The following is a 27969-nucleotide window of genomic DNA, read 5'->3' as shown; positions in this document are numbered from 1 at the left end:
GAGAAAGATGCTGAAAGAACCAAGGCAGTATTAAGGCTTGCAATAAAAAAAGGAAACAAATTAACTAATTTGGAAGTATAAGATGGCCCAACTCATATAAGGACAGAAATCTCTACAGTGCAGCAGATGCTTTGATTTTTAGCTGTTTTGTCTAGAAATGTAATGATGTGTTTTATTGATATTATAACCAATATGCATATGTGATAAATACAAACAATTTAAAATAAGTTTTCTGGAAAGACAAAGGAAAGAAGATTTCAAATCACAAGCCCTTTTTCTTATTTCGTATGGACAAAATGTTGCTTGATAGCTTTGCAAAGGACATCCCCATAGGCATTTTTTTTTTTCCATAGGCCAGTGAATCATGAATTATTCCACAGCATTGATTCTGTTACTCCCAGTGGGTGGCAGTTTTCCCATCTGTAGTAGTTCCAAACATTGTGTTTCCCTTAGTGGCAGAAAACTTGCATGATGAATCTGTTTCATATTAAGTTTTGATTAAACACAGGCGTTTGTGATAATATTAGTTGCAATATACTCTTCACAAAATGGAGTAAAACTAGTTGTTTTGCCTCATGCTTTAAAGTAAGAATACATGTCTCGATAGAGTAAGGTTTCCTTGACAGTATACATAGTGTTATGTCACCTTATTAAATATAACTTCGTAATAAAAGTGCCTTATTACTTATGATAGAGAAAAAAACGCTCAGATTCTGAGGATTTGTACTACACGTGAAGACCCTGTTTAGGAACAAGACACATTTCCAAAGCTTGGTTTGGCTTTTGAACTACAAGCTAGGAAAGAGACTCAGGATATCTAAACTACTTTTTAACCTTGTCTTCTGGGAAAGTACAAATGATTCCAGTTGTCGTAACCAAATTATCCATGTAAAAGGAAATAATAGATCGGGAATAGATAATAAGAAGGAAACCAAATTTAATTTTTTAGGCATGCTGGAGCTAATCCTACAGACATTAGTCTTTGTAATTACTGAACCATAGAAGCTATAGAGAAAAATAACTCTCATGGGAAAGAGTCACTCTTTATGACCAAATTAGCCACTTCATTCTCCTCCTTTTGTGCCAATTGACATGTGGAGAATAACTGAAAATCTCCACCCCATGTACTCTGGGGATCACTCGCATTAACATAAGTGATAGATTCATTCTTAGCTCAGTGAATGTCACTGAGCTGTAAGAGAATTTTAAGTGTCTGGACCAGCTCCCAGTGAAATAAGAGCAGAAGTTCCATGTGCTTCAATAGTGCAGAGTCAGTCAGAAGGGCACAAAGGGGAAAAAAAGCCCACACAGGAAATACGATGTAGGTTTACAGTTGTTCTTCGAGCGTTGTCCTTTGCTACTGATAAAAAGGTGAAGTTAAATGTCTTTTCTCAGCAATTTCTTATAGCCAAGGAAGTTCAACACAGCTCAGCAGAACATTGTGTTTCTTCTTTTAGCTATGCTTATATAGTGGTAAATCATTCACTGCGTTGGATAAGTATGTGGAACTGTCTTGTCTGAGTCCTGCAAATAGCATAGAAATGTAACCATGGAAAGCTTTGGTAGACCCTTTCAGTATGAGAAGGTTGCTGCTTAGTGGGAGTTTTTTGCAGGATATATGAAATTGTGTTTTGTATTACACGTACAGATATTTGCAATTTAGTTTTATGTTTTACAGCTCCAGAAATTCACTGTTAAATAATTATACTGAGAACTCAGGGACAGGTCTGGAAGTTCCTAAATGCAGTGATAAATATTCCCTATTTTCCATTTCTTTGTTTGTGCAAAAGGTCTAAGGTGTTTTTGGACAAATGTTTAGCAAGAAGTTATGATATACAATATGAGTAGAAGTCTCAGAATGAGGCATTGTTTTCCAAATCTTTTTATTATATTCTTTGATCTCTCAATGATAGGTACATTGGAATTTTTATGACATGTAAGTGCTCAGGATGTCTTTGTTAGCTCATACGCCATTAACCAATGAACTGTTTCTGCTTGATGTGGTCATTATTAACTAGAAGCTGTGTGTAAACTGCAAAACAGTTAAGTATCTTTTCCAATCCAGCACTACACAGATGTAATCCATATGGAAGCTATCAGATTATTCTTGGTTGTTACAATCATGTTATTTTTTCTATTTCTCCACACAATGCATTTGTTCTGGTGGTGTCTTTTTCACCACCAGCGTATTCATTTCAATATTAGATTAAAATATAAAGTCTGTAAGCCAAATTCTTGTGATACAAATAAGAACAATGTCCAATAAATTTGAATAGTGCTACTTGAGAGAAAAAAATAGATTAATTGAATGTAGACTGCAGTTTTAAATAAAAATGGAGTTTTGTTTTCAATCTGAATTATGTTCAAGTAAATGACCACTGTGAGAAAACTGTGAGATATACTGTGGAGCTAAATGAGCAGTGATGTGAAGAAATGGCAGAATATTTATGTTCAAGTATTTATGGAGGTGGAAGCTAGCATACATCTTTTGTTGTTTTGTGAAAATCATGTATGTTATATAGGAAAATAGGATTTCTTTTACTTGTGGTTCTGTTGACCAGGACTTTTGCTCTGTCTTATGTGGGAAATCTCATGGATAATGAAAAGTGTTTTCTTTCCCTGTGCCAGTCGAGGATTTCACTAAAGCATTGCAGCTTTGGTGGGCAACCAGGAACATGTAAGCCTGCCCAGCGGCAGATATGGACTGCTGGCATGACAGAACTGGGAAGTGAATGAACTATTAGTGTTTCATGGTATCCCCAGATGAAATAGTTAGCACGTTGCTAGCTGAAGCTCTTTTCTCTTATGTGTTTTCTGAATTTTCTCTCTCCTGCCCGTATTTTAAACCTCAATCGTATGACAGTGTTACATTTAATGAAGACATGAAGGGGTAGCGGTGTTAAATATTATTTTCTGGATAAACTATTCTATATATTGAAAAGGTTTTCTTTTGTCCCCTCAGGGAATTCCCGGAATCCCTGGAAATCAAGGAGCAAAAGGACAAAAGGTATTATTAATAGTTCAAAACACAGCTAAAACCTGCGCATACATTTCCAAAGTAAGGGTTTTTAGTCTGTGCTCAGAGAAGGGTTTTCCTAGTGGAGATTCAGGACATCAAATCAAGCTGCAAATGAATGGAGATGTGCTCCAAATTCTTTGTGGCATGTTTGAAAATCTCTCATTAGGTTTTATTTCAACTGTTGCAGAAGGAATGAATAATTCAAAAGTAAGGAATGAATAATTTAAGAGTAAGTTTATAATACTTTGAAAAATAATCCTAAGTAAATAAATCTTCATAATTAAGGTGTATTAAAGAAACTCGTCAACTATACATATATTAATCACAGAATTCTCCTCCTTATGTGGAAACATTTAGGGTGAAATTGGACCACCAGGTCAACCAGGATCAAAAGGGTCACCAGGAGATACTGTAAGTATGTATGTATGTATATATGACATGTAAAATGGTGTTATGAACAAATTATTTTGATGCTGTCATTCTCTATTTTTCATATGCAAACAAGCAATGGCAAGTACAGTAGCAACCCATTATTTTCAGGTTGGCAAATATGATCAGACTAAATCTAATCTCTGAATTCCCCCCCAAGTGTTATATACCTACTTTTCTTTTAAAATTGATGATTTTCTGACTCCACATTTGATAAACAAGTTCAGCAAACACATTAGTCTGAATTTAGTCTCTTAATTAGCTAATTTGAATTAACTTTGAAAGTACTCAGTCTTACTTGAAAGGTAAGACTGACTTAAATGTAGTCACAGTGTGCAATAGATTTCTGAAGATGAATTTCAGGATACTTTAGTGATAGTGTGCTTTTGACAAAGACTGTGAGAATATCAGAGCCCACTGAATTTTCAAACCGCTTAAAGAGAGATTTTGATTTTAGAATGTAGGAAACAGAAAATAAACATTCTTTTTAGCCATTCCAGTTTACTGCATCTTTGTTACTGTCTGATTAGGGTGATTTCTGTGTCCTTTAGAAAGCACAGTAGTAAAATAATTGTTCTGGAGGTTGGTGCAAGTACCTGTAGACTTTGCAAAATCGAAATTTTAAAGGCAAAAGGGACAGCTGCATAAAACTAGTTAGAGATCTTGCATTAATTAGTGGGAATGGCATAATTGTTTGAACATACGCTGCCTTAAAAATAATGATCTTTTTCAATATGGAAGTTCAACAATGCTTACATGGTTCCATTATTAAGCATCCTCACTGTTAACACTGTTAAACTTCTTTTCTGGGAAGATATTTCTATTGTTTTGTCAGATACCTGAGCCACATATAAGTCCCAAATATGCTGTCATTCTCTTTCACTTAAAAATATTGAATCAGTAGTGGCAAACTTGTTCTTGATGTACTTTTAAGGAATAGGGTTTTCAAAAAATTTTTCTTGTTTTCTTTAACTGTAAATACAGTCTGCTCTCTGTTAAGAGTTCTACACTTCTGGAGCTGAAGTCACAGTAAGAAAGTGGTCTTTTGGTTTCAGTTGTGCATTTGTCAGAATGATGCTGAGATGGATTCTACAAAGGACTCTTAAATCTTTAGTGTGCTGTGATTGTGCTGAGTACTGCTTAGTCATGTGTAATCCAAATGCATATGTGGATTATCACTTGAAGAAGCTGAGAAAGTTTAGTTAAAGTGCAAATAGACTTTTCAAAGTTGTACAGTCCACATATCTGATATTTTTTCCTATTTATTTTCTTGATTTTCACTTTGCTTTATTGTTTTTCATTTAAAAACATTCAGAACTAAAATATGGTTTGTGCTTTCTCCTCCATCTCTGAAGATAGCCACAGACAAAGGAGAGACCCCCTAAACTTGCTCTCTGAATAATGCTAGGTTATACAAAGACCATATACAGGCATATGAATGTCTGTACATGTATTGAAGAGCTCTCTTCTTTTGCAATGCTCACAGTTCCTTAATAAAACATAAGATCAATTAAAACCAGTGCAGCCCTGGTTGGAGAGAAAGATTTAAACCAGTTTGGACTTTGCAAATTCTGGGCTACTCTCACTCTGGGTTACCTTGCATCCACACAGCAGCTGTTGATTTCCTGACTGCATCAGGCATGACCACTACATTATGGCTGTCAGAAGCCCTCTTGTATAAAGTTGAGTACATTGGTTAATTTTCCTTTCAAGAACTTAAAGGACTTTTCAGCCACCTAAGGATCTTCTCTGGAAAGAACAAATTTCCTTGACAACCAGTAACTGCAGTTGTTTAAACCAGATTTGAACAAAACATTCCCTGAACTAGAAGTTCAAATTTCCATGCTTCTAAGTACACTTGCACATTTAATCTCTCACCTGTGCCTCTAACCATTTTTATTTCCTATTGCTGGAAAATTTTTCTCCATTTCTTTCTGAGCGAAGTTAAAGAAAATGCCTGAGGCATCAGCTATAATAAAGCCTTGTGGGATTCCAAAGTGTATGTATTTATTCAAGTAACTCCTCTAACATGTTTTCTTCAAATTCTATTTAGAGAAATATCATCTGGTTCTTGAAAATAATTTATTCATGCTTCCTGTCAGCTCATTTAATGTATCTTTTGTCACCTGATAAAATAAGTAGGAAATTGATGCATGGAATATTTGAACATATTTTATGACATTGGGGAATTTCAACCAGAAAAGATAGTAGGATTTTCCTTGTATTAGTCAGGCTGAATATGTTTGTTCCAGAAAAAACAGATGGAAAGCTTGTGGATGGTCTGTTAATACCTTGGGAAAATTCTTGAGTAACAAGTTCTTCTTCAGTAATAATTGCCAACATCGATAATTTATTCATTTATCTGCCACATAAATAGTGTCAGTTCTGGAAAATGGGGGTGTACTGCTACATTTTATGTCCTTGAATTGTTATTTATTTTTATTCAGAACATGCTCTTCTCTTTTAATTTTACATGCTTTAGTGTTCAGATGAAGTTCTCAAGCTTTTTGTGTATTGCATCTCAGAGTTTTCTTCTTGCAGTGTATTGATTTCATGTAGTTGTCTTCCTGTAGTCTTAAAAATTAAATACGTTAAATATGGCCTCGTAATGAAAGTGCAGGAAAGGAAGCCAGGACAGCTGGGGTTTATTTCTCCCATTTCTGCAGCTGTATGCCTGATCCTTAATTATACTAAGTATATTTTTCTGATCTGCCATCTCCAGCCTATGTTTGCAGGTTAACGTGGATGTAGACACATCTGAGTAAAAAAATAAAAAAATCAAAAATCAAAAGCTATTCTGTCCACACAGTATTTCTACTTTATATAAGAGAAATGAATGAGGGACATTTGTGATGAATATTTATCACTTTTGTAATCCAAGGGCTGGTGTGTGCATAAACTGGAAGCGATCTAATGTGGATCTGTTAGAGGGTGGGCTCTCAGTGTATTACACAGCTTGAAACACAAAGCAACACTGACATGGCACTGAGAAAGGAGCCGGAAATCCCCTAATTGCATTTCTCATCCCTTCCCACTGTCCCTCCCCAAACTTGTGCTTGTTTTTCTGTATTGATTCATGTGCTAATAAGAAGCACAGAACAGGACCTGAGGAGAAGAAAATAATAATTTCACAATGGTTTTTGCAAAAGGAAGGTAGCATTCAAGGAATGCAGAAAAGACCACACAATGAAGACATCTGTATTTCAGAAGTGAGGCAGTTAATAGATAACTTGAGGATTGATTTAGAACAGCCAAATTGAATTAAGCCTTACAGAGAAATGAAAATTAATAAAACATTATTTTGTTACGTAAATAAAAAGAGAACAAGTGAAGAAGCAGGTCTGATGTGCAAGTGCATTCAGGCATTCTTAATATAATCAAGGTTTGGTTCCAAACAAAATAAATATTTTCTTATGCTTGCTGTAACAAAGCTGGTGCTGAACGTAGGCCACATGCAAATGATTCATGGAAATATGCTGTCTCTTAGGGTATGAGTGGAAGCAGACCTCAGAAACTTCATGGAACTGAATAGTTCCTAACATTTAGTACTCTACAGAAGGTGATTGGTTTTCTCTGAATGAAAGCAAAGATTAAATAACAATAAGAACAGTAGTTTTTGAAAATACTGTCAATTAGAATCATTGCCAAAATTCTCTGAGAAGTTAGATTTCCAGGGCTTATTTAATTGTTTGACTTTCTGTGTTATTATGCTTTTCTTTTATGCTGTGTCTTAAGTACATTCTTATAGCTGATTATTTTTTGGAGTGTACCTCTTACTTTATGTGTGGAGCAAAGACAACTAAATATGCCTTTATCACCATGTTTCCATGAGAAGAGTCTAAGGGACTGTTGTGGCAATGCTCTAGCTTTTTGCATGTGTTGGAGTGTCAAGCTATTGGGTTCTTGAATGAGCAATTCAATCCTGAAGATTCTGCAGAAGTTGCAAAGGTGTGGCCGCCAAGTGAACTGCTCCAGTAAATCTCTATGAAGTTTGCTAAGGCAGTCAAAGCACGGCAGCCTTTGAGGCACACACAGTCGGAAAAAAGGAAGAGAATTATGAAATGCCACATATACTTTTGCTGGTTTTGGGAACCCTAAATGGAAACTAAGGAACTCTTGTGTCACTTTCAATTATAGCTAAGGACATATTAAGGATATGTTAAAGATTAGATCACACAGACAGGGTTTTGAGTTGCAGAATTCTTTCTCTCAGGAGTATTTCATGGCAGCGCTGTGCTTTTTTCCTGCATGCTTTTTTTCCATTACACAGTAGCCCTTCCTTAGGCCATCGAAGGTCTAAATAATCCACTGTGCTGTATCAGAGCTACAGCCTGCATTGCGATATGACGAGACATTATGTTTCCTGGTCTACTTATTTCACTATGGTAATATAGTGCTAATACTAATCATACTAATACACTATACTGAAGACATTATTCCTCTAGATGAGTATAGAACTGTCATTGTCTTTTTCACAAATACGTAGGGTTTGATGGGACCAGAAGGCTCATTTGGTCTACCTGGAGCTCCTGGGCCTAAGGTAAATGTTTGTATTAATTTGCTTGTGATTTGATGAATGACTGCTTTAGACTGCTTTACAGATGACAAAACACCAGGATTTTGCAGCCCATTTTTTTTGCATATTAAATATTGGTGACTTGCTGCATGATTTTCCCTCTATTACCTTATATGATAGTTCAGTCTCAAGACAGCTTAATATAGCTCAATATATGGTGCCTGTCATCCCATGAGGTTTGGAACAATTGCAGAAATGGTCATGAGACATCGTTTCAGTTTTGAGTCCTGGAAAATATTCTGCAATATTGGGAGCCAGATAATTCTCAGTATACATCAGAACTTTCTGCCTATGTTACATTTATTTATATTTTAATTGTGTTAAAAAATGTTACGTGCTGCTTTTTCCACCCAAGGAGCCAAATTTATTTCAGATGTAACTTTTTTGATCGCACTGCAGCTACAGCAATAATTAATTTGACCCATGTTCTCAGAAACCAAAAGAGATACTATAAATCCAGATCTGTTAGTGTAACCTTTTAATTTGCTCCAAGATGAGTTTTGGTCAGTAAGCACCAAATTTTATGTCCGAGAGAAAATTTAGGAATCTAGAATCCATTTCCTGAATTTTGTATTTACATTTAGCTCAATTTCCACACATGCTTAATGTTATATCCAAAAGTACATATTTATTTAAAATTGTATACTGAAGCTAACATTTCTCAAAGTGGTCAGTGTTTGCTATGGTAAAGAAGATTGAATACCTATGAAGTGACTAAAATTAGCTTTATTTTCATTTGCGAAGAATGTTTTTGCTTTGTATCTCTCATTCAGAATACAGGCTGATTCTCTCTGAATCATTCTTAATAACCTCATTCTTACGCAACAGCACTAGGAAGTAACCAATAATTCTTAGATTTTAATGAAAATCCTTGTACTGAGTATATTCCTAATTCCATAGGCTATAATAAAGAAAGAAACATAAATAGATATTTTGGCTCAGACAGGTCTGAGGATTCTCAGAGTTTTATTAAATAAGATGGTGGAAATATGAAATCAATGCACAAACATGGTATGACCGAGCAAAGGAAATTAGGCAAGTAGAGAAGGGACAGGTGAGCAGAGGCTGGCAGATCACATGTTGTCATCTGCATCTCATCTTTCCTGTGAGAAAGTTGAAACTTTAGGTTTCATGTAAGGGAGTAGAACTTTAGCGTTTCAGTCACTAGCTGTGCCTTTTTTTAAATGCAAATTTCCCAGCAGTGTCTGTTTTTTTTGCTAGTCATACCACATGTGACAAAAAAAAAAGATGTGTTAGCCACACTCTTATATTGTTATATAGGGTGATAAAGGAGAACCTGGAATGCAGGGGAAACCAGGATCACCAGGAGCCAAGGTAAATATGAATCTGTAAGTACTGTAGTTAAAGAAGGGATTAATTTACTTCTCCATGATATACTGATTTTCCATGATTTTCCATGATCAGTTACAAGGCATTTTTTTCAATATGAAACAGTACTTAAACAAAAAAGACAGATACTGGAAACTGAAGCTTAGAGTTAGGGATCCTTTTTGTGGCTTCTCTGTATTCAACATCCCTTCATGAATTCTTCAGACATTTCAATCAGCCTCAGTTACAAAATTTCAAAATATCATAGCCGAAGTATGTAGTGTATTGAGAATACACGAAATACATGTTTTTACTGAGCACATCACTGACACAGAGTTACTGTCTTATTCAGGGAGAACTAGGAATACCAGGGGCTCCAGGTGAACCAGGCTACCCAGGTATTCCTGGTACCCAGGGTATAAAGGTAAGGTTTCTTTCCAGTTTTACACTAATTTCATCTTTTCTTGGAAGTGCTTTTCTTACAAGTGATCATTATTAAGGGAACTCCTTTTCCTATACACGCCGTTATTATTAGAGAATAGTTGGTATATTTTGGAAGGCCCGTTCTGTGGGAAAATGGTTATTTTTCATAGAGTGGCCTAAATGAAGAATCTGTTAACATGAAATGTTATGACATGGGTATTAATGAAATTTCCATTATGAATTATAGTGCATAATAGTATGATCTGTGGTTCTATATTTACTTTACATCTTCTAGCAAGTACTACCACATCTCTAAAGTCTATTGTACAGTCTTTTGTGGAGGCTTCCATAAGAACTAGAGCAAAATATATATATATATTTTTTTTTTTCTGATGAAAAAGATATTTTTCCTTTGGCATGTCATGTGTAACTTCTGCATTCAGTGGGCTTATAATAAGTATTACAGAAATTATTTATACTCAGTTCTCTATGGGTGAAGGGAAGTATACTTAGTGTTATCTTTCAGATGAAATTTAACCCATCAGCAATACTGCTCCTCTTCCATGCCTACAATCCTTTCCACTCCCATACACTGAGTGGATAAAATCATGTTGGATTTTCCACCTCATTTTGTTGTATTTTTTTAATTTGACCTCGATATATGAGTATCCACTTTTCTTTTTGATAGTTCTGTGACCGATTCCCTTCTTAGTGTAACTTTCTGTACTTTTCTCAGCGTTTGTGTACATGGGGACAAAATGATTTGTTTTCACTTGTATAAATAAAAGCTATTAGATGCTTCTCTTGTATTTACTATGTTAAAATACAGACTACATGTCTCTGAGATGGATCAAGTTACAATGGAGACTTCTAATATTTTGCAGGGGGACAAAGGAAACCAAGGTGAAAATGGTATGCAGGTACTCAACTTTGTTTCTTAATGAGACCGTCTGGCAATACTCATATTACAAGTCTGAGGTGTTCATTCAGGAGCTTTTTTTTTTTTAAGATTAAGGTCCACAGAAGGTTTGCTTGAGCAGTAGCAGCTGCCTACCTGCTATATTCTAACGAGTTAATTCTTAATTAAATCTTAATTTGACTCCTCTGTGTTCAGAGCAGAAATTTTATCCTTCTGCAATTTCTGGTCTGAACTCTTAAAGAGTAACTTTTCAGATTGATTTGGCCTTGTTTAGGATGAGATTTTAGAGATTTTACCTGTTTGTGTTATTTTTGATAGTTTAGTTATGTCTCCCAGATAAATGTGTATTCTAAGAACATGTGCTTCTTTCGTGAAGGGACTGAAAGGAGAAAAGGGAAGACAAGGAAATCCAGGCTTACAGGTACTGTTCTAATAGCAATCCTCATTCAAGAGAGCCGTGATTCATTATTTGTTTCTTAAGGTTATTTCCATCAACAAGGATACATCTTTGCATCAGGTGATACGTAGTTATGCATAAAGTGATTACATAGTTATATAAATTTCCTCTTAAATAACCTTAATATGTTTAAAATAAACACAACACAGAGAAGATGGAGCCATACTTTTTTCAGCTGTGTACAGTGGAAGGACAAGAGGAAATGGGCACGAGTTGGAAAGCAGGAAATCCCAGCTTGATATACAGGAGAAGCATTTTGCTTTTGGAGAAGGCTGCTTACAGCAGCTGTGACAAAACTGTCTGAACAGGGTGTTGAGCAGCCTGCTGTAGCTGGATCTGTTCTGAAAAAGAATTTGAACCCATGGAGGTCTCCCTTCCAGCCTACATGTTTCTGTGGTTCTGGGATATATATTGAGAAACAGACCAGAAGTACATTTTTCTGGATTATTTTATGAAGTCCTTAAACATTAAAAATTTTCATGAAACAGCTATAAATACAAAATGCAGATAACAGCACAAAGTGGCTTCTGTGTAAAGGCTGTAAGAGTGATGTTTGAGTTGTTAAGATTTTGCATGTACCATGCTACACTTTCATGTAGTTGATTACCTCCTAGACTATACTAGGAGCATTATTGACGTCTTCTGCACTCATAAATTACAGATGTTTCCTGTTTCAGCTGAAAATCAGTGAGATCCAGTTGTTTCTCTTTAGCTCTGGGCCAATGTATTCTAATTGTGTCATAGTTGGCTATCTTGTTACACCACAGCAAATAACTGTTAGTATTTATAAATACTTGTTAACTCCGTTGTCTATGTCATGTCTAAACAGAGAAGTATTTGTTAGAGGTACATATCTAAAATGAGACTTGGAAGGAAGTCATGGTTGCTTTTTTTCAGAATTACAACATGGATACAGCTTCCTGTCTAGCCAGAAGGAGCTGGTTCCACTGAGGCACGGGCAGGAGATCCACACTGTATGTTAGCCTAGTTTTATCACTCTCAGGGGAATGTAAGTTGACAGGAATCCAATAGTAAAGCTGAGCAGATTTTTTTTTAAAGAAATAGTTTCAACTAAAAGGCTGTTCACTGATTTTAACCAAATGTAGTGTCCAACTCTAACATTTTACAAATTACACTTTGTTTTATTATTTTTGCAAATAATGGAGAAATTTTTCATATGTTTATTATTTTAATCATAGCATAAAACAAAGTGAAAGAAAACATTAAATATTTTTTTCAGATAGAATGATGAAATTGAATTGCTTTCCCTTTTTTTTTGTTTTCTGTAGAAAGCTGAAAAAATAATACATGCTTAGTCTAAAATTGTTTCCCATGCTTATCTGGTTTGGTCAGCAACCAAAAAAACAGTCATTCAGATACTTCTGGTAGACAGCACTAGGTCTTTCCAAGGTTTCTCAGACCTTCAGGACTTCTCAAAGGTGCATTCCCTTGTCCATAACAGTATATCAGAAAAGTGAAAAAGCCTGCACTGAACTACCATCTTACCATGGAACTTAATCAATAACACCATTGGACCGTGTGGCAGAAATGACACTAAAATAATTTGCCAACATGCAAAATCTTGCTTTTAAACTGCATTTGCATTTCAAAGGCATTGAACTTGATTTCTGCCAAGTGAGATGGTATTAAACAGGTAAACTCAAGTGTTTCCTTTTGCTAGAACACAATTTTATTTATTTTGTTTTTTTTTGTCTGTATTATGTCTATTTGTTTATAATATGTATGATATATTCCCAAATTATCCTTTTGGTATATGATATTGAAAGTATTATTAAAGTGCTAATTCACCACAATATACATTTTCCATCCTTCCATACAGCTTGTTTTTTTTTTGTATAAATAACAATCACAGAATCTTTAAAAATTGACATTTGTGATTACTTCTTGAAAACAAAAGACAAAAATACTATCTTTTTTATTTCAAGTAATTTGGCTCAACTTGTTTTTTTGTTTTTATTTTTTTTGTTGTTGTTTTTCTTCCTATTAATTCCTAAAGGGACTAGAAGGATTGAGTGGAGAACGAGGAGAGGTAAGTATTTTGTAATGACAAATACAGTATTACAAAATTATTCCATTTCTTTGCAGATTATGTGTAAATCTGTAAAATGTATGTTTGCAATCCTATTTCCATACTATAGAGCTAGCCTTTTTAAGTATCGGAAATCATAGTAATAATAATTGCTTCTGAAAAGTCCTTTTAATACTACTAATTCTTATAATAAATAAATAATAAATAATTCTTACTCTACACTAAGATACAATGATGCCATGGTATTTACTTATCAGACCTATAAAATGAGTTTATACTTTTATAAAATATGTTGTCTCCTGTTGGACTCTGACTCCTCAATCAAAAGTTTCTTCAGTCTGTAATTCTCCAAACTTACTGAGCGCTTTTCCTTTCTTTCTTTCTTTTTTATTCTTTTTGCTAATAGCAATGGTCAAAAAACAATGCCACACATGGGATGTGGCTGAGTGTTACAAGACCGAGGTATACTGCAGAAAACATTCCCTCAACAGTTTAATTTGCTTTTTGGCAAGTTCTGCAGGCAGTTGTGCTGATGATTCCAGCATTTTGTCTTGCTGTTTCTATACTGGTTTCTTGCCTGTAATGTTTTTCTACAATTGGTGCCACTTTTACAATATTTCACTGGTTCTTAATGCTTTCTAGGCCCTTTAACATTTAGTCCAAATAAATCAGCTTGCAAGTCGGATTCTGTTATGTAAACATAGTCCATAGCTGTAAAAGTAATTAAAATTAAAACAAACAACTTCTAGCTACAAGAACAGCATGATTTTCAGATCCCAGCACATACAGTCTCTAGTATAGCCCTAGGCAGCTGCATCTGCTCCATATGTTTATCTCTGAGCCTTGCTGACCTTGTTAAATGAAAAAAACATTTCTAGTTATGTAATAGAAACTAACAAGTACAAATCTACATGGTGTAACTAAGAGTATAAATACAACATTCAAATGGACTGTATCCAGGAAATAAAATACATATACATCTTTGGAAAAAGTCAGTTCTGAATTAGTGTAGAACTTCTGAAGTGGGAAGAGGGTATGGGTTGCTGTTCAGTTCATGCATGCCATCTTGCTGGTAGAACATCTTTCCAGCACTGCTCTTAGTCACTTGACTGACATCTGTCACATTTTGTACAATTTCTCTTTTATTTTAAGAGGAGAAAATACCTGCCTTACTTTAGTGGCTGTCTGTCTGCATAAGACTGAGTAATCCAATAGTGAATTTGAAGCTTGCAACCCTGTCATGTGGACAGCCCTGGGCATTGTTACTCATTCAGATCAAGCCAGAAAGCTTTGAACTTTTCTTGATGTAAATAATTTTGATAAGTACTATATAGAAATAATACAAAATACAAAATAATATAAATACCGTAACTTAAAATTCAGTGTAACTTTATGGAGACTGCCCAAGTGATTCTTAAATTTACATTATTTGCTCCAATAAGTTTTGTCATATTGCTGCCTTATTTCCATAATTCCATCTTTGATGGTTGGAAAGGGTGAAAGAAAATTTTGAAGCAACTGTTAACATTATGCAGAAGCTGTGCAAAAATGGAAAGAAAAACTCAACAGGGAGCAAACATAGTATGCTAACTTTAGTCTTGATCCCGTACCAAATTGCATTGTACTGATGTTTGGCTCCAGCACAGGAAGGAGTTCCACTTGACCTATTGCAATAGCTAATTTCGTGCATAGAAAAAACATTACTTTGATGAAGATAATCAAAATATTTTCTAATAGTATTTTAACCTTTACCAGTGAAGCAAATGGTCTACAGTTGCTATTAGTCATATGTATATATGAGTACCCTAACTAAAATAAAACCTGCTTTTTTTCTTCATCTTATATGCTAATAATATGGGGTAAAAATCTTGATTATTACAGGAAGTCTGCCAAGAACTTCAGTGATGCCAGAATTTCAATTCTAATTTTCCAGCCTTCTAAGAATGTTAATGTACTGTAACAAATGATCTAATTCTCATGAAAAAATGAATAAATCCTTTCTTTCTATATGTTAATTAGGAAGACTATTTTAGTTTGCGTTAATTATTAAGTAAAATGGGTCCTTAAAGTAAAAAACAAACAAAAGCTAGTTTATTTCTAGTTATATTTGGTAAGTAATTGTATCAGACAGTTATTAAAGAAGCTGAAAACTTCCATAAATTTAAGTCAAATAATTTCATCAGTATCAAGTTAATTTTCAGTGACAACTTATATTAATTTCATGAGGATAATCGGTGAAGATTTTCTCAGAATTTGTGTGCTTGGTGCTACCTAGCTTCCCAATGGTCTGTGAAGATATGATTGGCTTTTCATTGGTTTGCATTCTAGAAGGGTGAGAAAGGAGATCCAGGCATTCGAGGCATCAATGGTCAAAAAGGAGAATCTGGTCTGCCAGGTTTGGTTGGACCTCCTGGTCTCAGAGGTCAGCCGGGAGATAGAGGACCCCCGGGACCACCTGGATCAGATGGAAAACCTGTATGTATAGGACCTCAGCCTTGTCATTTTGGGTGCCTTAAAACCCCCAAACAAATGCATACTGTCTGTTTTTTTAACTGTTCTCTGTTCAATTCAGGCACGAGAATTTTCAGAAGAATTTATTCGACAGGTGTGCTCAGATGTGCTGAGAAGTAAGTTTGAAGGCCTCTTTACTCTTCTTCCCTTGTTTAAAGTGCTAAAGAAGTTTTCTGATAATTATAATACAAATATAATTATAATAAATAAATATACATTTAGGGCCACAAGGATGATCAGGGGGCTGGAGCATCTCCCATATGAAGACAAGCCATGAAAACTGGGGCTGTTCAGCCTGGAGAAGAGAAGGCTGCGCGAAGACCTCATAGCAGCCTTCCAGTATCAAAAGGGGCCTACAAAGATGACAGAGAGGGACTCTTCGTTAGGGACTGTAGTGATAGGACAAGTGGCAATGGGTTAAAACTTAAACAGGAGAAGTTTAGATTGGATATAAGGAAGAATTTCTTTACTGTTAGGATGGTGAGGCACTAGAACAGGTTGCCCAAGGAAGTTGTGAATCATAGAATTATAGACTAGTTAGGGTTGGAAATGACCTTAATGCTCAATCCCTGCAGAGTTCAAGGCCAGGTTGGACAGAGCCTCGGGCAACATGGTCTGGTGTGAGGCGTTCTTGCCCATGGCAGGTGTGTTGGAAGTAGATGTGATCTTAAGATCCTGTCCAACCCTAAATATTCTATGATTCTATAGATACTTTCTTGAAAGTTGACATTGCTGATTGATAGTTTTCCTACAGGTGTGGAAATGTATTCCACAGGTTCCATACTTTACCATCTTGTTGCCTAAAGGTATCATACTCTCTAAAGAGAAGCAGCTGGTCTTGTATGAGTGACTAGGGGGAAATATTTTTATATCTTATTGTTCCAACACTCTTAGCAATTTTTTGTTTGAATTCTTCCAGCCCAGTTGCCTGCCATCCTCCAGAGTGGAAGGCTGCAAAACTGTAACCATTGTCAATCCCAAAGCACTTCCCAAGGACTTCCAGGACCACCAGGTCCAAGAGGGCCTGAAGGTCCAAGAGGGTTTCCTGGTTTACCAGGAAATGATGGCATTCCAGGGCTGATGGGCATCCCGGGTCGCCCTGGGGCTCGTGGGACAAGAGGTACTGTGTGCATGTGTCATGGTGCTAATGGACTTTATGACTTTGTTTTCTGCTTTGAGTTTTGCATGGGATTATTGCAGGGTGAACTAAGGGAAGAGGTGGGTTGGTATCACAAAGTATAACTGAGGACATGGTGCAGTGTGAATGTTTCACCGCTTACAAAGAATGCAAACCAGAAGAAGATAAAATACAAGAATACAACGAGATAGCTAGTGTTCAGTTCTGCTATAGTCAAACTTTGTTTTGGTCACTTTAGAGAGTTCTTAGTCTCACACAAATATTTTTAACTGCATTTAGATTATTTTATATAGATCAAATGGGTTTCAACATTTCCATATTTTCTGGTTTCTTCCAAATGTCTGTTTCTGCTGTTTTAAGGAACAGTATTTATTCACTGGCTATTCGCTATCTGCTACCCTATAGACTTGTTTTTGGCATGCAACAAACTTTATGCTCACTCTGGTTTCCTGGGGTTTTCTCCTTTTGCTCTTTTTATTTGACAAACATTTTTACTCCTTCCTTCATGCTCTTCTTAAATATTCTGATTTCTTTTTAGGAAAGCTAACATTTACACTTTCAGGTAAATCATCCACCTGAGCATTCCAGCTGATATCTGATGTATTTGCAAGACTTTAGGCATGCATATATAGTCTGCAACTAGACCAAGAGACTTTGTAAAGTCTGTAACTTGGTAACTGGTCCCAGCATCACCTCTGTTTCCTATGGTGTAGAAATAATCAGGAAAACTGTATGAAATGCAGTTAACTAGTAATGTCCCAAGGGTAAGCAGGCAAATGGTTAGTAAATATTTGGTTTCTTTGTGGCTTATTAACTATGACCTAGCACATCAAATTAATTTTGGATGTAAGGATGATTTTTCTGCAGTGCTTTTATAATTTCATCTGCAATAGCAGAATGTGCAGATTTCCTCTGGAGCTGGCACTTACAGTTTTGGTTATTCTGTAAGAGTTGGGAAAAGAGATATCTGTTTCTATGAAGAAACTGATTTTTTTTTGCTACTGTAAGAGAGTACGTATTTTGCTCCTCTCAGTGTTTCTTTGGTGACGAGTTAATTCTGCCATATGTTGTAGAAGATGATCGTCTATATATTCTGCATTCTACAGGAACCGTGGTGAATACCTTAAACTTCCTTCATAGAACTTCTTAAAAACTTTCCCAGTGTAAAGGCAATGACAGCAAATTTCTTAATTGCCCTTCATCTATTCCCTCAAATCATAGTGGCTGTGTGTGTAACAGGTGTTACATCACCTCTTAATTCAGTAGAAATGAGGATAATTTAGAACCCAGTTAGGCTGTGCAGGTTAACAAAGAAATGCTTATTTTGCATCCCACTTTTTGCTTTTGAATTACTACCTCTTCTTATTTAAGAAGTATTATCAAATGCTGACTTCCAAATTCATTGGGGGAAAATATTCTTACTGTGCAAAGATAATAGCATCATAGAATCATAGAATAGTTAGGGTTGGAAAGGACCTTAAGGTCATCTAGTTCCAACACACGTGCTATGGGCAGGGACACCTCACACTAAACCATGCCACCCAAGGCTTTGTCCAACCTGGCCTTGAACACTGACAGGGATGGAGCATTCACAGCCTCCCTGGGCAACTCATTCCAGTGCCTCACCACCCTAACAGCAAAGAATTTCCTTCTTATATCCAATCTGAACTTTCCCTGTTTAAATTTTAACCCATTACCCCTTGTCCTGTCACTACAGTCCCTAACAAAGAGCCCCTCCCCACCATCCCTATAGCTCCCCTTCAGATACTGGAAGGCTGATATGAGGTCTCCACACAGCCATCCCTTCTCCAGGCTGAACAGCCCCAACTTTCTCAGCCATCCAGCCAGTTCTTTATCCACCGTGTGGTCCATCCATCAAATTGATGTCTCTCCAATGTAGAGACAAGGATGTCATGAGGGACAGTGTCGAGCGCTTTGTACAAGTCCAAGTAGATGACATCAACTGCTCTACCCCTGTCCATCAGTTCCATAGCCCCATCATAGAAGGCCACCAAATTGGTCAGGCAGGATTTCCCCTTAGTGAAGCCATGCTGGCTGTCACCAAGCACCTTGTTGTTTTTCATGTGCCTTAGCATGCCTTCCAGGAGAATCTGCTCCAAGATTTTGCCAGGCACAGAGGTGAGACTGACTGGTCTGTAATTCCCTGGGTCATCCATTTTCCCCTTCTTGAAAATGGGGGTTATATTTCCCTTTTTCCAGTCATCATAAACTTCACCTGGCTGTCATGATTTTTCAAATATGATGGATATACATGTGTTTGCTAATTCACAGGACTGCCAGGGAAAAATGGTGCAAAAGGAAATCAAGGAATTGGAGCTCCTGGGATCCAAGGCCCCCCAGGACCTCCAGGTGAGGGGTGGTTCAGATGTGCAGATTCAGTGAATGTTAATAATTTTTTTTAAAAAAAAAGGTTTTGAGAATGTGTTGATATAATTTTTAAAAAAATGTAGATAGTTATTACACATCTTAATTACCATATATGTTTTATGGCTAATTTCTGTCTCTTACATGCCCTTTAAATTGTCATAAAACACATTATTTAATATAAGATAGGTCTACTAGAGATTGATATCCAAGACTGCTATTTCTTCATAGATGGATCTTGAAGCCAGCCATTGTCTGAAAACTGAGCCCTGATATAATCATGTGACTTATAAACATTGCTTAGTGTAGGAAAATATTCTTTCTAACAACAGCGTATTCATGCAAAATGCAAAGTTGAACTTTTGGAAGAGATATTAGGGCCTGATCCAAAGTCAGAGAAATGAATAGAAATAGGAGGACTCTGCTTAGTGCCATGGTGGTTCCCAATTATATGATAAAGTATAAGAGTGTGCTAAAGTAGATGTTTATATTTCCTTTTAAAAGCTATTTTTAAGTGTTTCCATGTGCTTTAAGAAAAAAAGTCTTAATAAGGTATCATGTTGTTTATGTAAATATATAAGCAATTTGTGACAAGAAGTGTCTTTTTTAGAAAATGAAGTTTTACTTTATCTACGTACTTCACAACGTGCTGGGGGGGGTTGGGTCCATGGTTGCTCTTGTTTTCATTTTAATATCAATACTGTATAATGTATTTGTTTATTGCATGTGTGTCATTAAGGTCCTGAAGGTCCGCCGGGTATGAGTAAGGAAGGACGTCCTGGAGAGCGTGGGCAACCTGGTAAAGATGGAGATCGTGGCAGTCCAGGAATTCCAGGACCAGTTGGACCCCCTGGAATGTGTGACCCATCACTGTGTTTTAGTGTAATTGTGGGGAGAGATCCATTCAGAAAGGGACCAAATTATTAATTTGTGATATAATAATTTAGAGGAATAGGTATGGTGCTTGTCTTTTATGGTCTTTCAAATCTCAGGAAGGTGACCAGCAATAATCCCATAAGCCAGAACAAAAGTACCTCTGACATTATAAACATTAAAAATAAAGATCCCAAAGGTTATACATTCCTTTAGAAAAGGAACTCCAAGAATTTTTTACAACTTGCATCAACTGTATCTCTATTGGTTTTAAAGAGATCACTACTTTTAATAGGAGTAAAATTAATGGTAGTATTTGATATTGAGTATTTAGGTGTCCTGTCATACTCCTTTTACCACGGAAGTCCTTTGCAAAATTGCTGGAGACACCACTGGGAGCAGGATTAGGCCTTAATTGGTATTGGTCAGGTATAAATTACTGTGAAATTTTTCACATGCAGCCAACAAAAACAGTATTTGAAAGAATGTGGCTGGCTTTGACTTCATGTGTGTGTGAATCTTATTTGCTTGTGTACATTTCATATGTCATAGCTCAGAGTGTTCTGTGAGCAAAAGCATATATCAGAGTTTTATAAATTAAGATAAATATTTGGGCTTATTATGGAAGCAATATCACCATATTTGGGCTTATTATGGAAGCAATATCACCTGCTTGCCATGCAACTCTGCTTTAAAACCAAGGTGAAACACAAGGGTAAAGCTACTGGTTCAATAGGGCCAAGTTTTGATTGAAAATGGTACTGTCAGCTGCAAAAGGTCAAAAAGGTTTCATGTGGGTGATTCAATTTATATGAAAATAGCATTAAAAAATAATAATCCCCCCAAAACCTGTTATAGCTGGCTTGTAGCTATGATTTGACCGAGATGAATATTTAAAAATGCTTGCATAACCCCGATGTAACAGTTCTGTGTAATTAAGTTAAACAGCCTTTGCTGTTTCTCCCCAAGGACTGCAGTTGCCAAACCGGAGAAGCAGGTTTACAAGAAAGGTCTAACTGCTGGCTGATGCAGTGTTTGTTATGCTGATTCCTTTTGCATTTTAAACGAGCTATGTGTAATTTTCATTGTATGCTTTGCTAATGAGGTGTATTGCTTGCTTTTACATAAAGAGCAAAGGCACAATTCCCATGAGAATTTAAAATCTGTTTCTTAAATTAAGGCAGAGTTTTGTATTGATCTTAACCTATGCTTTATAAGTGGCTTTTTCTAATGTGTTGTTTTTCTGTTGTCCTGCTATCAGAGATTGGTAATATGCTTGACATTCAAGGTAAAATAAAATTTTATAAAGAACTGATGGTAAATTGGTAAGCGATTGCAAGAGTTGCTTGTGTTCTGTGTCACAGAAAAGAGTGATGCCTTGCATCCCTCCACCATGCATCTTTCCACCTTACAGCTGTGGGGTTTTTCCCTAGTGTCCTTCCATTTCCTCTGGAGAAAACACCCTGGGAGCACCACCTTTCTGCTTCGTTCACGTGAACAAGCATTGGTTGAATTTGTGGAAGAAAAAATCTAGGAACCTCTTATTTTGCTGTGTTCAGTCTCACACTGTTTATTTTTTGGGAGCTGGAAGTGAAACACGTTGCTAGGTCAGGAAAGTATCAGGATTCCAACATGTTTATAGAACTTTTTGAAGCTGTTCACACTGCATGCTAATTTAAATCCACATTAAGATGCCTTTTCCAGTAAGATGTATCATGTGACTGGCAAGCCTGGGAGGCAAGCTTTTTTTTTTTTTCCCTGAAAAAAAAGAGCAAGTCAGAACTGCAGTGAATAAAAACAGAAAACCAGGACTCCTTCATGTAGAAAGTAACAGGGTTTTTTTACTGTTCTGATTCCAAACTAATTCCTGTGTTCTGAACTTGTTTTCTTTTGATTCAGTCTTTGTTAGCATGGGCAAGGTCACTACAAAAGACAGTGGTGTTGATCTAAAAACCTGTTCTCGAACCAATCCACTTTTTATCTGTGCCAGTATTTCCCTTCAAATACCTTTCATCTACCTTATTTTTTAATTACTTTTATTGTTCCCTTAATTGGAAACCTGTATCTTCATGGAATCACAGAATTGTAGAATACCAGTTTGGAAGGGACCTCAGTGATCATGTGGTTCAAACTATTTTGGCAAAACCATGGTCTAGACAAAATGGCCCAGCACCCTGTCCAGCTGAATCTTAAAAACATAGGGGAATCCATCACTTCTCTGGGGAGATTACTCCAAAGGCTGGTTGTTCTCATTGTGAAAAATTTTCCTCTTCTGTCCAACTGGAATCTCCGTAGGAGTAATGTGCCCATTACCCCTCATATTTTCCATGTGATTCCTTGTAAAATGGAGTCTTCATCTTTGTTGCCACCCTTAAATACTGGAATGTGGTGTACACTTGATCCTACCTTCCAGATCACTTATTAAGATAATAATCAGTGTTGGGCCCATTATCGATCTCTGGGGGACCCCCGTAGTGACAGGTTGCCAGTTTGAAAAGGAGCTGGAATCTGTGATTTAGATTATTGCTCCTCATCAGATTTTATCAATTCAGAATTTAGCTGATTTCTCAATCATTTAATTTTTTTACTTCATTTGATATAGTGGGATTATAGAGTGAATGCACATGTGATGAGACCATGTCTTAATTGGATTCTTTAATTGAGCATATGAGTATTTTTCCCAGATATTCAACTAATTCTAAAGAGGTTAAGCAAATGGTATAAACTTTAGTATTATCTGAGTAATGATCCACAGGAAAAAGACCCTTTTTTACTATTCATGAAAACTATATCAAGTTATTGTGGGTGCTGATCGGAAGCTGTCAATAAAAAAAACACAAAACCAACACTATGAAACATGTCACCATCTAATTACCAGATATTGTCTGGAAACGGTTATGACAAACTCTGTTAACTGATGTTTACTTACTCATCTGATGATAAGGCTTTAAAATTGGATCTTGGCCTTGTTTTTAAGCAGACGGCAAAATGCAAAAAGAATTTCTGGACTTATTTTTAGTAGCATCTTGCTGTCCAATCTTTAGTTAAAAAATACACTGTCTGGTTGGTCTGGTGCCTGTTGGTGTCAGCAGAGGAACTACACTAAATTTTAATATGGCTTCAACTCATAGTATCTGTGTGTTTGTTAAATGGATTTAAAATTTACCATTTAACTATGCTTGTTGATTACTATTGCCTCTTAGATGCTGAGGCATGTACTTGGACATAAAGATACAGCATTGCAAGCTACTACTGTAGGAACTGAACTTCTTAATGAAAGATTACTGGTGTATGGAGCTCAGCCATTTGCACCTCTGAGAATCGTGATCTTCTTAAGGAATTTTGAAGTAAATACATAGGGAGTGATGTGAGGGAGTGATGTGTCTTTACACACATATATATATAATTTAGTAAAGGCCAGATGTCACAGATGGCTTCCATATGTGAAGGTTTATTTGGTGAATATATATACACATGTATATATGGTGTGTATGTGTGTATATGTGTATATGTATGCACATATACACATTTATACATATTGTTCTCAGTTCATCAGTTTAACTGAAAGATACAATAGTCTTCCAATTAAAAAAGAAAAAGTTAAATAAAATTTAGTTGTCTTGTAAGAAGAACTGAATTATCACAGTCTTACTACTGCTTCAGAGCCAAAGTGTCAGTGTCAGCTTCAGGTGTAGACAGTGTATTTCAAGGCTGGTTGGCCTCTTAGAGGAGGAGCTGAGAGAATCAGTGGCTGTGCATCTTTCAGAACTAGAGAATCTCATTTCACAGAAAACTCAAGGTATGTTAATTCCCCCAGGTGTGTGAAATGCCTTATCAGTGCATCTGACTGTCCATTTTTACAATGGGAAAATCATTACTATGTGATTCCTGAGTTTTTCTTAACGACCATCTTCCCCCTCCCAGTACTTGCAGCTAGCTCTCCAGAAGGTATACTGGGCAGGTTGGAGGCTCCTTGCTTATCTGCCATAGACTCGAAGAACTATTTAAGTGCTCTGTATTGGCTTTCTGACACGTTTTTGGCAAATTTCCTCCTGTCACTGGTAAACGTACATAGTATTCTTCCACTTAAGGAAAAGGTAGGTGAGAATTCGTCAAAAAATTTAGCCATGTGACTGTTACAGCATCATATGTCCATATTGCCTGCAAAAAGTATCTTTCCAATGTTGTAACCTCGTAAACTCCATAGAGCGTTCCATTTGTTGTTTTCAGTTTTTCCTTTTTTTTTTAAGCATGAAAAAATTAATGGTATCTCTGTGACATTCAAATGACATATGAACTGTCATGCAAAAAAGGCAATAATGCCTAGAAACTGTGTCTCGAAAAAACTCAAGCTGTTGAAGAATATAATGCTAGCTGAGAGAGGAAGGGGAAGATAAAAAGCTCTCTTCTAACTGGAACATGACTCTTCAAGGTATGTGAAGCTCTTATTGACATGGGAGTGTATGCTACCTTAAATATAGACAAGAGAGAGCCTGAAAAAACAGCTGGCTTAAGCAGTGCACTGGCCTGGGTAGTAAATGCAAGAGAAAGAAAAGGTCATTCACTTTATTCCTACATTCTAATATACATTTTGAATGAACTATGTTTCTCCCTGTAATCAGAGAAAATTATGAGAAAGTACCCTGTGGGTATAACACCCCCCGTGATATGAAGTGACAGACCTCCCAGGAGTGAAAGCTCAAGGCAAATGTGTCAGTGCCAAGCACCAGGGATCTCCGGCATCTGGGACCAAAGTTCTGGATGAGAATTCAAGAGGTCATAACAACATTCCAGCCTGATACTATCCAACTCCTACTTTGGAAATCGATAGGCAAATGAAAGCACTTAACAGTCTTTTTGTTATGGAAGTTTAAAGAGATATTTTTTATATACACAGTAAGTCCTTTTACAATGCTTCTTAGAAAAAAACTCCAAACATAGAACTGAGGAAAAAGAATCTGGCTTTGTGTTTTGTGGTCACATAAATCTTGTACTGAATATCCAAAGCCATCTGTGCTGGGTTAGTTTGCCTTCAAAAGGAAGGGGCTGAACTGGCATTCATAAAATCCTCCATGCTTTCTTTTTTGCCCCTGCACCAGAGCAGCTCTTACACCCAGGAATCCAGCAGCCAGGAGCATTCTCAAGGGCAGTTCATTCTTACTCAAGCTAAGGGAAACACACAGAATTCAATATTCATTTACAGTATTCACTGAAACAGATTGCTGCAAAACTGTGAATCAAACCTTTTGTCCACATGAGTACTTGTCGGAATGGCTGCCATATACTAGTTGAGCCGATACACTGACAGTTACTGGTGGTACCCACAAAGTACTGAAAGTAAATAGCTATTAGAAGTTACTATTAATGCTCCTTTGACAGGTAGATATAGTAGGTAATAAGTAAGAAAACTCACTTGTTTGGTGGATAAACTCAAGCAGGGTCTGCCATGGGAAAGTAAATTTTATAAAGCTCACCATTGAAGTAGATCAATATCATAGAATCACAGAATAGTTAGGGTTGGAAAGGACCTCAAGATCATCTAGTTCCACACACCTGCCATGAGCAGAGACACCTCACACTAAACCATGCCACCCAAGGCTTCGTCCAACCTGGCCTTGAACACTGACAGGGATGGAGCATTCACAACCTCCCTGGGCAGCCCAGTGCCTCACCACCCTCACAGTATAGAACTTCTTCCTTATATCCAATCTAAACTTCCCCTGTTTAAGTTTTAGCCCATTACCACTTGTCCTGTCGCTAATGAAGAGTCTCTCCCCAGCACCCCTGTAGCTCCCCTTCAGTTGCTGGAAGGCTGCTATGAGGTCTCCATGCAGCCATCCCTTCTCCAGGCTGAACAGCCCCAACTTTCTCAGCCTGTCTTCATACGGGAGGTGCTCCAGTCCCCTGATCATCCTCGTGGCCCTCCTCTGGACTTGTTCCAACAGTTCCATGTCCTTTTTATGTTGAGGACACCAGAACTGCACACAGTACTCCAGGTGAGGTCTCCCGAGAGCAGAGTAGAGGGGCAGGATCACCTCCTTTGACCTGCTGGTCACACTCCTTTTGATGCAGCCCAGGATATGGTTGGCTTTCTGGGCTGCGAGCGCACACTGAAGCCGGCTCATGTTCATTTTCTCATCAACCAACACCCCCAAGTCCTTCTCCGCAGGGCTGCTCTGAATCTCTTCTCTGCCCAACCTGTAGCTGTGCCTGGGATTGCTCCGACCCAGGTGTAGGACCTTGCACTTGTCATGGTTAAACTTCATGAGGTTGGCATCAGCCCACCTCACAAGCGTGTCAAGGTCCCTCTGGATGGCATTCCTTCCCTCCAGCGTATCAACCGAACCACACAGCTTGGTGTCACTGGCCAACTTGCTGAGGGCGCACTCAATCCCACTGTCCATGTCACAGACAAAGATGTTGAACAAGACAGGTCCCAACACAGATCCCTGAGGGACACCACTCATTACTGGTCTCCAGTGGGACATTGAGCCATTGACCACAACTCTTTGCATGCAGCCATCCAGCCAGTTCTTTATCCACTGAGTGGTCCATCCATCAAATTGATGTCGCTCCAATTTAGAGACAAGGATGTCATGAGGGACATGTCGAGCGCTTTGCACAAATCCAGGTAGATGACGTCAACTGCTCTACCCCTGTCCATCTGTTCCGTAGCCCCATCATAGAAGGCCACCAAATTGGTCAGGCAGGATTTCCCCTTAGTGAAGCCATGCTGGCTGTCACCAAGCACCTTGTTGTTTTTCATGTGCCTTAGCATGCCTTCCAGGAGAATCTGCTCCAAGATTTTGCCAGGCACAGAGGTGAGACTGAGTGGTCTGTAATTCCCCAGGTCATCCGTTTTCCCCTTCTTGAAAATGGGGGTTATATTTCCCTTTTTCCAGTCATCGGGAACTTCACCTCACTGCAATAATTTTTCAAATATGATGGCCAATAGGTTAGCAACTTCATTCACCAGCTCCTTCAGGACCCGCAAATGGATTTCATCAGGTCCCATGGACTTGTGTGCGTTCAGTTTTTTAAGATGGTCTCGAGCCAGATCCTCTCGTACAGTGGGCCCAAGGTCTTCATTCTCACAGTCCCTGCATCTGCCTTCCAAGGCTTGGGTGATTTGGTCAGAGCCTTTGCCAATGAAGACCAAGGCAAAGAAGTCATTCAGAACCTCAGCCTTCTCCAAATCCTGTGTAGCCAGTTCTCCCGAGAGCTTCCTGAGGGGGCCTACATTGTCCCTAGTCTGTTTTTTATTCGCTAACTACCTATAGAATCGTATTTCCTTACAATGACACCATTGCCTTAAGGATGCCTTCACATTATGTGAATATTGACAAAGGCTTGAGAAGCCTTGAAATAATACTTTGATAATAACTTACTAGTGTATCATTATGGTAGGTTGAGAAGTTAATAACATAGTCCTGACCACTGTAACATCAGTTATTAAAAACTGGAAGAAGAGCGAGTACCCCAATATTTAATGTATATATGCTCAATAAGGGAGTGTGATAATGGCTGTGGACATTCTGGTGACTCCTAGAGGGGAGATTTCAGCTCCTGAATCTCATGAGCTCTTGCTGAGCCTGCACATGATAAAAATCATGAGAAAATAATTCCCAGCAGGCTTGGGGGTGCTGCTGCTGAGCGTACTACAGCTGAACTAAGTTCCCAGCTATAATGGAAAAGGGTGAAAGCAGTAAAGTGGAAAATAGGAATTAGAACTAAGTGTTTTGGGATGTTAAAAGTTTCTGACAACAAAGAATGGCTCTGTGGCAAGACTACATGTGGAGAATTTTGATGCATATTCGGCTTATGACAGGTTTGCCTTCAATAAGTGTTCCATTTGCGGAA

General features: G+C 37.3%; 1 protein-coding gene across 1 annotated transcript in view; it reads left to right on the top strand.

The window, feature by feature from the left end:
• The window catches only part of COL21A1 (collagen type XXI alpha 1 chain), a 78983-nt gene extending 58235 nt beyond the window's left edge, over positions 1-20748 (top strand). The window contains exons 17-29 of the mRNA XM_057414082.1: positions 2963-3007; positions 3377-3430; positions 7935-7988; positions 9306-9359; positions 9706-9777; positions 10661-10696; positions 11072-11116; positions 13170-13202; positions 15531-15677; positions 15775-15829; positions 16633-16833; positions 19144-19221; positions 19976-20748. Coding sequence (XP_057270065.1) covers positions 2963-3007; positions 3377-3430; positions 7935-7988; positions 9306-9359; positions 9706-9777; positions 10661-10696; positions 11072-11116; positions 13170-13202; positions 15531-15677; positions 15775-15829; positions 16633-16833; positions 19144-19221; positions 19976-20163 — 1062 coding nt within the window. The 3' untranslated portion in view covers positions 20164-20748. The remainder of the gene's footprint in view (positions 1-2962; positions 3008-3376; positions 3431-7934; positions 7989-9305; positions 9360-9705; positions 9778-10660; positions 10697-11071; positions 11117-13169; positions 13203-15530; positions 15678-15774; positions 15830-16632; positions 16834-19143; positions 19222-19975) is intronic.
• The last annotated feature ends 7221 nt before the right edge of the window (positions 20749-27969 follow it).

This window comes from Pezoporus wallicus, unplaced genomic scaffold, assembly GCF_028554395.1.
Source record: "Pezoporus wallicus isolate ANWC-B61680 ecotype Strahan unplaced genomic scaffold, APGP_CSIRO_Pwel_v1 contig_6428, whole genome shotgun sequence".
NCBI lineage: Eukaryota > Metazoa > Chordata > Aves > Psittaciformes > Psittacidae > Pezoporus > Pezoporus wallicus.
This window is presented reverse-complemented; position numbering and strand designations above follow the sequence as displayed.